We start from the raw sequence: 13966 nt of genomic DNA, 5'->3' as shown, positions 1-13966 counted from the left end.
CATATTGTATGATCATGTTTAACAGTGACTGTTGGCGTCAGTCAGAACACATTTTCTGGCCAGGTGGGGTCCCATGTGGCTCAGTTGGTTAGAGCATGGTGCCTGAGATTTTGGAGTCATGGGTTCAATTCCCACGGGGGAACAGTATAAAATAAAAGTATTAAAATGTGTCCCCCTGGATAACAGTGTCTACAAAATGACAAAATGAAATGTGTGGACACCTGCAGGGAGGTCAGCGTCTGGTGTGATTGATTGGCATCGTACCAGTCTGAACATAACCTCCTAGACTAACTATTAAAGACCCCTGTTATACAGCCTAAAACTGTTCTGTCTTTCTCTTACAAACCACTGAGTATGACTTTAAATAGCTTCTTTGGGGACCTACTGTCGTGTTGATCGACACTCCAGTCAAGGCTTTTTGGAGAATTCACATAAACAGGTGAAATTGTCCATTTCAATGTTGTTATGGAAACTGGGAAAGAGATGCCATGAATATCATGTATGATCTTATCATGTTTTGCTCCTCTGCATCAAATCAACTCACATTCAATTCATTGTCTCCATTGTGAAAACTGCCCCTTTCACCCTGAGCTCCTGAGTGGAGCAGCGGTCTAAGGCACTGCTGCTCAGTGCTAGAGGCGTCACTACAGATCCTGGTTTGATTCCAGGCTGTCTCACAACTGGCAGTGATTCGGAGTCCCATAGGCCGGCGCACAATTGACCCAGCATCTTCCGGTTTAGGGTTTTGCCGGGGTAGGCCGTCATAGTAAATACGAATGTGTTCTTAACTGACTTGCCTAGTTAAATAAAGGTTCAATAAAACTCCCACTCTTTCAGCAGTGATACAATGACCTCAAACAAACATCCTACAGTACATCCAAATCATTAAGCCTCAATTAGTTATTGTGTGACATCAAATGAGTGGAACTGTTTCATATAAAACCATTATCACTCTTATTCAAGCAATTATTATGTTACTTTTAAGCCTAAGGTTTAGATACTGGGGTGGCAGGGTAGCCTAGTGGTTAGAGTGGTTAGAGCATTGGACTAGTAACCGGAAGGTTGCAAGTTCAAACCCCCGAGCTGACAAGGTGCAAATCTGTCGTTCTGCCCCTGAACAGGCAGTTAACCCACTGTTCCTAGGCTGTTATTGAAAATAAGAATTTGTTCTTAACTGACTTGCCTGGTTAAATAAAGGTAAAATTAAAAAACAAATTAAATTAAATACTCTAGTAACCACTGAAACTGCATACAGACAGTAATCCTACTTCATGTTGTCATAAGGATGCAGAAATGGTCACATCCACACATCCACGTAAACCTACAACACATATAACTCATGAATAATTACTCTATAAGTTCTGATGCTTTATAATGCTGTCCGGACACTAGTAGTTCGTTATATATGCAAACACATGCACCATGCATTAAACTCTATATAGCTCTATATTAAGTCATGATTTCCTGCTCTCCTTGTGAATAACCACATGTACGGGTACATAAACTCAAAGTTCTAAAATGCAGTTGATCAAATACAGTTAAGACAATATAACACACATCAATTATTGTTCACACACCTGCAGGTGGATTTAACTCTAACTAAGCGAGCGCAACAACTGTTTTGAGCTAGAAATCGCTACACGCTTTTAAACATTTACAAGTGTATGAGAAACGCTCAATAACTTACTCATAAACACTCTGGCTCATTACTCAATGATCAATAACTCAATAATCAACAACTCAATTAAACACATTCATAGAAGCTGTTATTGCCACTATTACACAACAACAATCAGTTCAAACATCCCTGTACTGCTCCGTGACGTCACCGAAGGGTAGAGACACATGTTCAGCTCATTAGCTCACACTCACTGGCTCATTAGTTAATGCTCTATAGCTCCTTAACTAATGCTTTATAACACATTATAGAGCTACTACAACAATACATTGTACACACTTGAATTAGTTAAGCATCAATAATTTAACTAAACATTTATAACACATGAATGAGCTATCCTTACCACTAGCACAACAGTGATCTCTCTACGTACCGGTACTTCATGCCAGTGAGTTTGGCGGTGGACTCCTTAAGGTTGTGCTGGTAGCGGTGGGTCAAGGAGCCCAGGCTGCGGGCGATGAGGGCCACGGTCCGGAAGCGTGCCCGCGCCTGGCTGGCCGTGTTGGGGCTGGTGGCGTTCTGCTTGCTGTGACCTCCATTCCCCGGGGGCCTCAGCCCTCCTCTTCCTCCATCCTGGTCAGAACATGCAAACGACACCTGCATGGCAGTGGCTGTACTGGCGTTGGTTGTACTGGTGGTAGTAGTGGTGGGCTACTGGGGCTGATTACCCTGCCTTGCACCAGTCTTTACGGGGCTGTATGTGTCTCTAGTGTCTTGCTCCAGTCTTCAGTCAGCTGTATGTGTCTCTAGTGTCTTGCTCCAGTCTTCAGTCGGCTGTATGTGTCTCTAGTTTCTTTGTCTCTCGTGGGCTTTAGTGGTTCTGCACTTCTCGGTTTTGTCTAAAAGTCCCTGGAGGTGCTCTCTGAGTCAGTCCGATGGTGCTCTCTGAGTCAGTCTGATGGTGCTCTCTGAGTCAGTCCAATGGTGCTCTCTGAGTCAGTCCGATGGTGCTCTCTGAGTCAGTCCAATGGTGCTCTCTGAGTCAGTCCGATGGTGCTTTCTGAGTCAGTCCAATGGTGCTTTCTGAGTCAGTCCGATGGTGCTCTCTGAGTCAGTCCAATGGTGCTCTCTGAGTCAGTCCAATGGTGCTCTCTGAGTCAGTCCAATGGTGCTCTCTGAGTCAGTCCAATGGTGCTCTCTGAGTCAGTCCGATGTGCTCTCTGAGTCAGTCCGATGGTGCTCTCTGAGTCAGTCCACTGTTTGGAAGAGGATCTGTAGTGGATTGTTTTTACTCTTCTGAGATGTCGTCACATTTGTTCTTTCTTCATTCTTGGTGTTGAGTTTGGTTGAATTACTGTTTGAGATTAGAACACAGATTCACTCTTCGTCTCTTGTTGCTGCAATTAACAGCAGTCAAAAGGTGCTGTGAAGAAAATCATACTGCTGAGTGTGTGAGAGAGGTGGGAGACTGAGGGGGAGGACAGAATGGGTGAGAGGAGGTCCACACAGATTAAGTCTATGTGTCCTTGTCTTCTTTTCACTGTGTGTGTGTATGAGAGGATGCAGAGGTGTGAGAGTTGTGTCTCTCTCTCTCACTCTCTGTCTCTCTCTCTCTCTGTATCTCTCTCTCTCTCTCTCTGTCTCTCTCTCTCTCTCTTTTTGTCTTTCTCTCTCTTTCTGTGTGTCTCTCTCTCTCTCTCTCTCTGTATCTCTCTCTCTCTCTCTCTCTGTATCTCTCTCTCTGTGTCTCTCTCTCTCTCTCTCTCTCTCTCTCTCTCTCTCTCTCTCTCTGTCTCTCTCTCACTCTCTTTTTATGTCTCCATTTGTCTCTCTGTCTATCCTGCTATCCTGCTATCCTTATTGTTGTTTCTCACACGCTTCCTTTTTGTCTTCGTTCTACCTACCTCTCAGGCCCTCTCCCTACCTCTCAGTCTCTCTCCCTACCTCTGTCTCTCTCCCTACCTCTCAGTCTTTCTCTCTGTCTCTCAGTCCCTCTCCCTACCTCTCAGTCTCTCTCTCTCTTTCTCTCAGTCCCTCTCCCTATCTATCTGTCCCTCTCTCTACCTCTCAGTCTCTCTCTCTGTCTCTTCCCTCCTCTCCTCTCAGGGTAGTGAGAACCAATGAGGAGGTGGGGGGTCTCCGTTGCCCTCCAGTGTCCGCTAAACCCTCCAGTCAAGAACCAGGAATGAGGGGAGTGGGACTGCACTGCACACAGAGCAACACACACACACTCTCACTCTCACACAGAGCAACACACACACTCTCACTCTCACACAGAGCAACACTCACACTCTCACACAGCCAAATCTTCAGTCTTCCAAATCTACCAACTGTCACAAACAGAGACACTCTAATTGACTGCCATGAACACTCACACACAGTCAAATCTTCAGATGCAGAGAAACACACATTATACACCAAGCCAGATATCCACAACGTTGGAGACTAAAGGAATGAAGAGATTCTTCATGGATTTTCCTCGAACTTCAAGGAGAATCGAGCTGCGCTGTGAGGAAAGCAGGAGTTCCACGAAGACTTGCATCCCACCAGGACATTTGGTAGTGCAGAGATCTGATTTGCTGATAGCTTCCGATCTAAAAGTCCACCATGCCGAAGAAAGAGGAACAGCTTCCAATGCTCTGCTCAGAAGCAAAACCGCTACAGAGACCCCAGAATGAGGAGTAGGAGGAGGGAAAAGGACGATGCATGATCCCTCTCTTCTGGGAGGACAGGGCAGGAGTACAATGAGAGGGGGAGTGATGAGCCGAGGAGGAACGTGTGGTGGTGAGAGCGAGTGAGGGAGCGAATGAAAGAGAGAGAGAGGCTGCTACCTCTTAACTGACTGGTTGAAATATCTGCAGTGTTTTCTTACAAGCGACGCTGACTGAAAGATGATAACACAGCGCGGATGGAAGTGACAGAGCCATGCGCCTGTGTGTGTGTGTGTGTGTGTGTGTGTGTGTGTGTGTGTGTGTGTGTGTGTGTGCATGTGTGCGTGTGTGTTAGTGTGTGTGTGTGTGTGTTGTGTGTGTGTGTGTGTGTGTGTGTGTGTGTGTGTGTGTGTGTGTGTGTGTGTGTGTGTGTGTGTGTGTGTGTGTGTGTGTGTGTGTGTGTGTGTGTGTGTGTGACTGTGTGACTGTATGTGAGACTGTGTGTGAGACTGTGTGTGTGTGTGTGTGTGTGTGTGTGTGTGTGTGTGTGTGTGTGTGTGTGTGTGTGTGTGTGTGTGTGTGTGTGTGTGTGTGTGTGTGTGTGTGTGTGTGTGTGTGTGTGTGTGTGTGTGTGTGTGTGACTGTGTGACTGTATGTGAGACTGTGTGTGTGTGTGTGTGTGTGTGTGTGTGTGTGTGTGTGTGTGCGTGCGTGTGTGCGTGCGTGTGTGCGTGCGTGCGTGTGTGTGTGTGTGTGTGTGTGTGTGTGTGCGTGTGTGTGTGTGTGTGTGTGTGTGTGTGCGTGCGTCAGAGATTGAGAGAAATAAAGAGATTTTATAACAATGTACTTGTTTATTGAGGTTAGCTGATAAGCTTATGACCATATGTATTGATCACAGGGCCACGTGTAGGAAGTGTTTTACTTCCACGCTTCAGGTATAACAACACTACGGAAGTCAGTAAGTTACGTTATAATTACCCCATACCTACAAACAACTCATTTTGTTACTGACTGATTCATTGAAACAAGCATCACAACATGTCATTTAGTACCACGTTTTTTTACCAATTCAACTGACTTCATTGAAATGATCAACCAACTAACACCAGCAGAATCAGTACTGTGAAGTACACCTGAACCCTGTTCTACCCTGCTTCTGCTATGCTCTGTTCTGATCCGTTCCACAATCGCTGCTCTGTTCTGCTCTGTTCCACCAGATTTGCTCTGTTCTGATCCGTTCCACCAGAGTTGCTCTGTTCTGATCCGTTCCACCTGAGCTTCTCTGTTCTGCTCCGTTCCACCAGAGATGCTCTGTTCTGCTCCGTTCCACCACAGCTTCTATGTTCTGATCCGTTCCACCACAGCTTCATGCACGCGTTCCTTTACTCCAGCCTCCCCCACAGAGCACTGATGTGACAACGCAGGATTTCACAGTTCATTGAGCACAAGCAAACCCCAGAGCCATGGTAAGACTTATTTATATTGTTTATGAATTAATTTGATCATTCTGAGATGTAGTAGTAGGCATCTTCATCTCTGATGGCTCTTGCAGGTGATGCTGGATGAGATATCTTCTCCGGTGTGAAATATGATTAGTCTGTCAATGGAAGAGATATCTTCTCTGGTGTGAAAAATTATTCATCTGTCAATGGATGAGATATCTTCTCTGGTGTGAAAAATGATTCATCTGTCAATGGATGAGATATCTTCTCTGGTGTGAAAAATGATTAATGTCAATGAGGGATAAGCGCTGATGTGTGAATAATGTAAATCTATCTGTCTGTTTATGTTGCAGTCGAATGAACCAAAGCGCCCTCTAGTGGCCTCATGGGTGGAACGGAAATAATATTTTCCAAAATGTCACAATTAATAAACTTTGCTTTTTCTATTCGCCTAAAATCTGGTGTTTTTAAATTTCAATCTTCTGTGATGTATATGAAGTGTAATATTGGGTGGCAAACTCAACATGTAACACATTTAAACTCTATCTGACATGGTACAGGAGTTCTTTTTAAAGCCCATAACCATGTGTGTGAGGTACTTTTGTTACTTTTGTTTCAATGTAGATTTGATTAAGACTACCAGGTCACTGCAGTAAAAGGTTCAATCAGAATAGTTATATTTTGGTTGCCGTGCCAAAAGGCTTTGCTTCTTCTTGAATCTAAGGCTTACTTGCTGGAAAATAGCCCAATGGGAAAAGTAAGATTAATTATAATTATCTTGTTTGTATTCAACAAACTACAGTAGGTGATAAAAAAAGAATGAAAAATTGTATTTCATTAATTCATTTCAACATAACAAAATGGTCCAAACCAAACTTTGTAATGTACTGCATCAAATATGCAACAAGATTTTCACCGAGACAATCAGTTAGACCTTAATTTGAGACAGTTTGCTACAGCAGGAAAATAATCGTACAGGAAGGAGTTGATACATTTTTTGTTCTGGCAAATCAAGTCTGACATTTTAAAGTAAAAATTACAAACTTTAGAAGCCATGTTTAACCTTCAATGCACTACAAGTTATGCAGGAAAAGTCTAAGCAACAAAAGAGTGGTTAAATGAAGATTCTACATCTGTACGAACAAGGGGCCAGGCTTTAGGTATATTTAAGCTGTGAGAGAGATTCAGTCCAGTGATTTTTAAAAAATTGACCTTTATTTAACTAGACAAGTCAGTAAAGAACAAATTCTTATTTACAATTACGGCCTACACCAGCAAAACCCAGACGATGCTCGGCCAATTGTGCACCGCCCTATGGGACTCCCAATCCCATCCAGTTGTAATCACGTCCGGTTGTGATACAGCCTGGATACCGACCAGAGTGTCTGTAGTGACAGCTCTAGCACTGAGATGCAGTGCCTTAGACCGCTGCGCCACTCGGAAGCCCATTGTAGGTAGAGGTTGAACATAATGCTCAGATGTCCTCCACGCACGCGCTTAAATAACTGTAATCCAAAAACAGTGTCCTTGTCAAACCTATTTAAAAGTATGTCAACTAGAACTGACACAGTGTAGGTTGGGAGAACCCCCAAAAGGCAATGATGGCTCTGATTATACCCCATGCTAAGTACATTACCACAGTAAGAATCTATAAATGAGTTGTGGAACTGACGGGAGAGATTAGGATGTCACCGAGACAGTGACACAGCCCATATAAGAAACTGTGATAACCACACAGAGGAGTATTACAATGCACAATTAGGTTGTTATAGAAACTCCACAAAAAGTTGAAGCCCCTGGGCTTTGTGCTCCGGGAAATGATACACAGGGCAAGATTCCATCAGATTGACATTGTCACGCCCTGACCTTAGTCATCTTTGTTTTCTTTATTATTTTGGTTAGGTCAGGGTGTGACAAGGGGTGGTTTGTTGTGTTTTTACCTTGTCTAGGGTTTTTGTATGTTTATGGGGTTGTTTACGGGTCTAGGTGTTTTGTATGTCTATGGTTGCCTAGATCGGTTCCCAATTAGAGGCAGCTGTTTATCGTTGTCTCTGATTTGGAACCATATTTAGGCAGCCATATTCGTTGGGTAATTCGTGGATGGTTGTCCATGTTTAGTTGCCTGTGTCAACACTATTATTATATAGCGTCACGTTTAAGTGTTTCTTCGTTTAATAAGTATGTATTCATCTCACGCTGTGCCTTGGTCTCATCGCTATAACGAACGTGACAGACATGCACACAGAGTTTTGTTTGGTGGTGTCGGAGGTGGAACTGCATGCGTTAGAGCTTTCTAGTGCACAAGCGACTCATTGCGTTAATTTATCTTGGGCACTGTCATTGGATGCAACGAAACTACACCCGACTATAATCTGACAAATCCCATGAAGCCATCGTTACGAATTCTTGCAGCCTGCACCAAGTTCAAACACTTGAATTAGACTGACAGGCTTTAGATTCTCCGTCGAAATGAACATGAAAACACGCATTATCCTAACATCAATGGTTTGCCATGAGAACATGCATTATCCTGATGTCAATGGTTTGACATTTGAGAGTCATTATTTCCAACAGCGATAGAGCCTACACTTTCTAGCACCATTTTGAACTTCTAACTGGGTTGGGATAATAAGGAAGGGGGTGGTTTGTGACACGAGCAGCCGCTCACCGATATGTCATCTCATACAGCAGTTACACCTCCAATACCAACAGCCGCTCACCGATATGTCATCTCATACAGCAGTTACACCTAAAACACCGCCAACAAATCGGCTATGTAGATGTCGGCCAACGCTGGTTAGCGCTCGATCTGATTGAATCTGGGCTATAATTGACTTCCTGCTTAAATAAAGATAAAAGAAAATACATAATTCACAAAGACCAATTTATGAATCACAACATTATCAGTTTGTTTCGTTTGAATGCTGGCAATTCCTTTCTCAAACACGATAACACCCAGCACAAACCAGTTGAATTGTCACAAAGAGCGTAGGTAGAATTTAATTCTATAATTTTGCGTGTAAGAGAATACACTGTGGCAAGCTGTGTTCTTCTTGGGCGTTCAGCAGGATCCAGGATAATTGCTATCTGCACTGAACCTCCTGTTAGAAGAACAGGCTTGAATGAAGAGGGAAACATTTCCAATGCTTCCCCTGATTTCTTGATATCTTTCTCTATTTCTATAATTCTCCTTCCCTCCTTTCTCTCTTGCTTGATCTCTTTCTTTCTCTTCCTGTCTTTCATTTCTCTCCTGCTTTCTTTCTCTCCACCCCATCTCTCTCTCTCTCTGTTTATCTGTCTCTCTCCCCTCTGTTTCAATCTTCCTCACTCTCTCCCTCTCTCTTCCCTCTCCCCCTCTCACTCCCCCCAGCCCATCTTTGTCTCTCTGTTTATCTGTCTCTCTCCCTCTCTCTTCCCTCTCCCCCTCCCCTTTCCCCCTCTCACTCCCCCCAGCCCATCTTTGTCTCTCTGTTTATCTGTCTCTCTCACTCTCTCTTCCCTCTCCCCCTCTCACTCCCCCCAGCCCATCTTTGTCTCTCTGTTTATCTGTCTCTCTCCCTCTCTCTTCCCTCTCCCCCTCCCCTCTCCCCTCTCACTCCCCCCAGACCATCTTTGTCTCTCTGTTTATCTGTCTCTCTCCCTCTCTCTTCCCTCTCCCCTCCCCTCTCCCCCTCTCACTCCCCCCAGCCCATCTTTGTCTCTCTGTTTATCTGTCTCTCTCACTCTCTCTTCCCTCTCCCCCTCTCACTCCCCCCAGCCCATCTTTGTCTCTCTGTTTATCTGTCTCTCTCCCTCTCTCTTCCCTCTCCCCCTCCCCTCTCCCCCTCTCACTCCCCCCAGACCATCTTTGTCTCTCTGTTTATCTGTCTCTCTCCCTCTCTCTTCCCTCTCCCCCTCCCCTCTCCCCCTCTCACTCCCCCCAGCCCATCTTTGTCTCTCTGTTTATCTGTCTCTCTCACTCTCTCTTCCCTCTCCCCCTCCCCACTCCCCCTCTCACTCCCCCAGCCCATCTTTGTCTCTCTGTTTATCTGTCTCTCTCCCTCTCTCTTCCCTCTCCCCCTCCCCTTTCCCCCTCTCACTCCCACCAGCCCATCTTTGTCTCTCTGTTTATCTGTCTCTCTCACTCTCTCTTCCCTCTCCCCCTCCCCTCTCCCCCTCTCACTCCCCCCAGACCATCTTTGTCTCTCTGTTTATCTGTCTCTCTCCCTCTCTCTTCCCTCTCCCCCTCCCCTTTCCCCCTCTCACTCCCCCCAGCCCATCTTTGTCTCTCTGTTTATCTGTCTCTCTCCCTCTCTCTTCCCTCTCCCCCTCCCCTTTCCCCCTCTCACTCCCCCCAGCCCATCTCTCTCTCCCAGAGGCATCATGCCCATATGGGGCAAATGGGCACGTGCCCCCTCAGATGTGTTCTGTTTTAAATATATATATGGTGCTGTAGTGGATAGCTGTCGTCTTATGGGCTGCTGACCGATTCTGTTATTTTCTATGTTTTTATACACCAATCTTAACTTTTTTCTTACATAATATTTCCACCATAATTTCCTACGACTGAAAACAGCTTCCGGACATCAGAACAGTGATCACTAACCTCAATTTGGATGAAGATTTCTACTTCAACGAGTCAGCAGTGGTGGGGATGTTCTGCTCATTCTGGACCAGGCCCTAGTCACCGAGACTCGAAAGAGATGCAAACGAGCAAAAGCTCCCTGACGACACTACACCCGAGAGTAAATAAACCTCCTCTACCCTCCTTTCTGTTGGTGAAAATACAATCATTAGAGGACAAACTGGCGAGCTCCATTTGAGACTATTCTATCAACGGGACCTGAAGAACTGTGGCTGAACAAGGACATGGATAATATACACTGAGTACACACAACATGTCTGTCCATGACATAGACTGACCAGCTGAATCCAGCTCAAAGCTATGATCTCTTATTGAAGTCACATGTTAAATCCACTTCAATCAGTGTAGATGAAGGGAAGGAGACATGTTAACCCTTGTGTTAACCCTTGTGTTAACCCTTGTGTTAACCCTTGTGTTAACCCTTGTGTTAACCCTTGTCATTCATCACAAACCTTGTGAATACCTGTGTTTTCCCTCTTCACAATGCAGAAAGACACCAGTCTTTTTTATTACAACACACATGTCATAGTTTTTATTATTATTTATTATTATTATTATTATTGCTAAAGGTACTGCATAGGTGTTAACACATTTTATTTTAGCAAGAGATAACACTTGTATAGCCTAAGAAAGTAGCAGAAACTTGCAGAAAGTAGTTTTGAATGCATTTTATTGAAGGGAAACCATAACCAGTCTTTTTTGGCATCATGGTGATATATTCTTATAGACTGTACAATGAGGAATTCAACTACAAAATACTAGTATTCTCCCATTTTTTTAACCATTGCCCCCATACACAAGGTGCATAAACAACAACAATAAATAAGAATAAAATAAGATAGTAGATACAAAACAAAAATGTGAAGAACTTAAATCAACTCTAATTAGCACAAGTAGGACAGTATGCAAGTGTGTGCATGGACTTTGCAGATGTATTTCTCACATGTGCAGCACATAGTATTTGTTTTACTACAGTCCTTCTTTGGGGGGGGGGGGACAGAATTGGCATCTCCTCCTCTTGCCTACCCCAGCTACAGCCTCGGGTGGATCAGGACAAGATTCAGTCCTCGCTTTCACAAGCGCTGCAGAGGCTGCTGTGCGGAAGAGGCGCTCCCGTCTTTGAATATGTGGGGTTACAAGTGCCTTTCCCAGCTGCCCCAGGAACACCCTCCTCATGTTCCGCTTATCAGGCGTCCAGGTAGGGTTGATCTTGTTCCATATCACAAAGGCATTGTATGAGGACACATCAATGATGTTATGGAAGATGACCAGGGGCCAGCTGTAAGTTCCAATCACCTTGTCCAGGTTGACCATGCCTCCTTTGATGTGGTTGTAGTCCAGGATGATGGCTGGCTTCCTGTCCTCTCGATCACTGATCTCATCCGTTTTGTGCTGTGTGCTCAGGAGGACCACATTATTGTTCCTCTTTGGAAGGTAAGAAACTAGAGCGGTGGTGGGGGTGAAGGCAAACTTTGATGAGAAGGCCTCTCTCCCCCTTTTTGCGAGGAGTGCAGGGGGGAGCTCAGGCTTGTTCTTTAAAACTGTGCCAACCATGGTGATCTTCCTCTTCAGGAGATGCTGGCTGAATTCATAAGAGGTGAAGAAATTGTCACATTTGACACTGTGCTCCCTCAGTCCATCTGTCACATCAAGCATAACCCACATCCCCTGGTTCTTCTCTGATCAACTTTCTCGTTATCTCTCACAGAACCATCTTCTTGACCCCAACCAATCAGGCTTCCAGACAGGTCACTCAACTGAGACTGCTCTTCTCTGTGACTGAGACTCTCCACACTGCCAAAGCTGAATCTCTCTCTGTTCTCATCCTGCTTGGTCTATCTGCTACCGTCGACACTGTGAACCATCAGATCCTCCTCTCCACCCTCTCTGAGCTGGGCGTCTCAGGCTCTGCACCCTCTCTGAGCTGGGCATCTCAGGCTCTCCACCCTCTCTGAGCTGGGCGTCTCAGGCTCTCCACCCTCTCTGAGCTGGGCGTCTCAGGCTCTGCACCCTCTCTGAGCTGGGCGTCTCAGGCTCTCCACCCTCTCTGAGCTGGGCATCTCAGGCTCTGCACCCTCTCTGAGCTGGGCGTCTCAGGCTCTCCACCCTCTCTGAGCTGGGCATCTCAGGCTCTCCACCCTCTCTGAACTGGGCGTCTCAGGCTCTCCACCCTCTCTGAGCTGGGCATCTCAGGCTCTCTACCCTCTCTGAGCTGGGCATCTCAGGCTCTGCACCCTCTCTGAGCTGGGCGTCTCAGGCTCTCCACCCTCTCTGAGCTGGGCATCTCAGGCTCTCCACCCTCTCTGAGCTGGGCATCTCAGGCTCTGCACCCTCTCTGAGCTGGGCGTCTCAGGCTCTCCACCCTCTCTGAGCTGGGCATCTCAGGCTCTGCACCCTTTCTGAGCTGGGCGTCTCAGGCTCTCCACCCTCTCTGAGCTGGGCGTCTCAGGCTCTGCACACTCTCTGAGCTGGGCATCTCAGGCTCTGCACCCTCTCTGAGCTGGGCATCTCAGGCTCTGCACCCTCTCTAAGCTGGGCATCTCAGGCTCTGCACCCTCTCTAAGCTGGGCATCTCAGGCTCTGCACCCTCTCTGAGCTGGGAATCTCAGGCTCTGCACCCTCTCTAAGCTGGGAATCTCAGGCTCTGCACCCTCTCTATGTCGGGATTTGGCCGGGGTTGTTCCGGGTTTTGGTCACTAGATGCCCCCATTGTGCTTTTTGACCTCATGTTTTTTCCCTTGTTCCCCATTATTATTTGCACCTGTGCCTCGTTTACCCTGATTGTATTTAAACCCTTAGTTTCCCTCAGTTCTGTGCTCTGTGTTTGTATGTTAGCACCCAGCCCTAGTGTTCTGTGTATTCTTGTCGATTCCGGTGGATGCTCTTGTGGAATTCTGTTTTTGTTTTTGAGTATCTCTTGAGGCTTTTTTGTGCTATTCCTACCACCTTTTGGATTTGCCATTTTTTGTATTGAAGGACTTCTCCTTTTTACTTTATTAAATACACCGTCTTAAGTACTGCTGTGTCTGCCTCATCTTCTGGGTTCTGCTGACTATTCGTGGCTCAGTTGGTTAAGTGACTGTTTCTCACTCCGGAGACCCAGGTTCGTAACCGGGTCCTGACAGAAACACAGAGCCAAAAATGAACCCAGAGGCAGCCAGTTCCCAGGACCTTTTTGCCATGCTGTCCCACCACCAGGAGACTGTCCAACGCCACGAAGCCGCCCTGGTTCAGCAAGAGGCCTTAATGGCTAGACATTCTCATCTTCTGTCGGAGATGCTGACTTCCATTAAGCAAATATCTGATCGTCTTACCCCGGCAACAGTTCCCGTCCCAGTACCTCAGATTCACGTACCCATGGCAGTTAACCCCCTGGCTGAACCTCGTCTTCCACCTCCCCAACGGTTCTCAGGTGATCCAAGTGCTTGTAAAGGGTTTCTCACCCAATGTTCTCTCTCCTTTGAGCTACAACCCTCGTCGTTTCCCACCGACCGGTCTAAGATCGCTTATATCATCACCCTGCTGTTGGAAAAAGCCCTGGCCTGGGCTACTGCTGTGTGGGATGCCCATAGTTCCTGCTGTGCCAGCTACTCTGCCTTTGCTGAGGAATTCAAACGAGTGTTTCAAGGCC

The 13966-nt window shown here is 46.1% G+C and overlaps 1 protein-coding gene and 1 long non-coding RNA gene across 2 annotated transcripts in view; one reads left to right on the top strand and one right to left on the bottom strand.

Moving 5' to 3' along the window:
• Positions 1-4338, bottom strand: part of kcnab1b (potassium voltage-gated channel subfamily A regulatory beta subunit 1b) — an 85184-nt gene extending 80846 nt beyond the window's left edge. The window contains exon 1 of the mRNA XM_064930802.1: positions 2052-4338. Within this exon, the coding sequence (XP_064786874.1) occupies positions 2052-2281 (230 nt within the window). The 5' untranslated portion in view covers positions 2282-4338. The remainder of the gene's footprint in view (positions 1-2051) is intronic.
• Positions 4339-4351: 13 nt separating this feature from the next.
• LOC135510005 (uncharacterized) lies at positions 4352-6157 on the top strand. Its single transcript, XR_010451042.1, has 4 exons — positions 4352-4402; positions 5168-5227; positions 5487-5735; positions 6065-6157. It is a non-coding gene; the product is annotated as an uncharacterized LOC135510005 (long non-coding RNA).
• The last annotated feature ends 7809 nt before the right edge of the window (positions 6158-13966 follow it).

The sequence above is a fragment of the Oncorhynchus masou genome, chromosome 3 (genome assembly GCF_036934945.1).
Source record: "Oncorhynchus masou masou isolate Uvic2021 chromosome 3, UVic_Omas_1.1, whole genome shotgun sequence".
Lineage (NCBI taxonomy): Eukaryota > Metazoa > Chordata > Actinopteri > Salmoniformes > Salmonidae > Oncorhynchus > Oncorhynchus masou.
The sequence above is the reverse complement of the archived record's forward strand: the minus strand, read 5'-3'. Positions and strand labels throughout refer to the sequence as shown.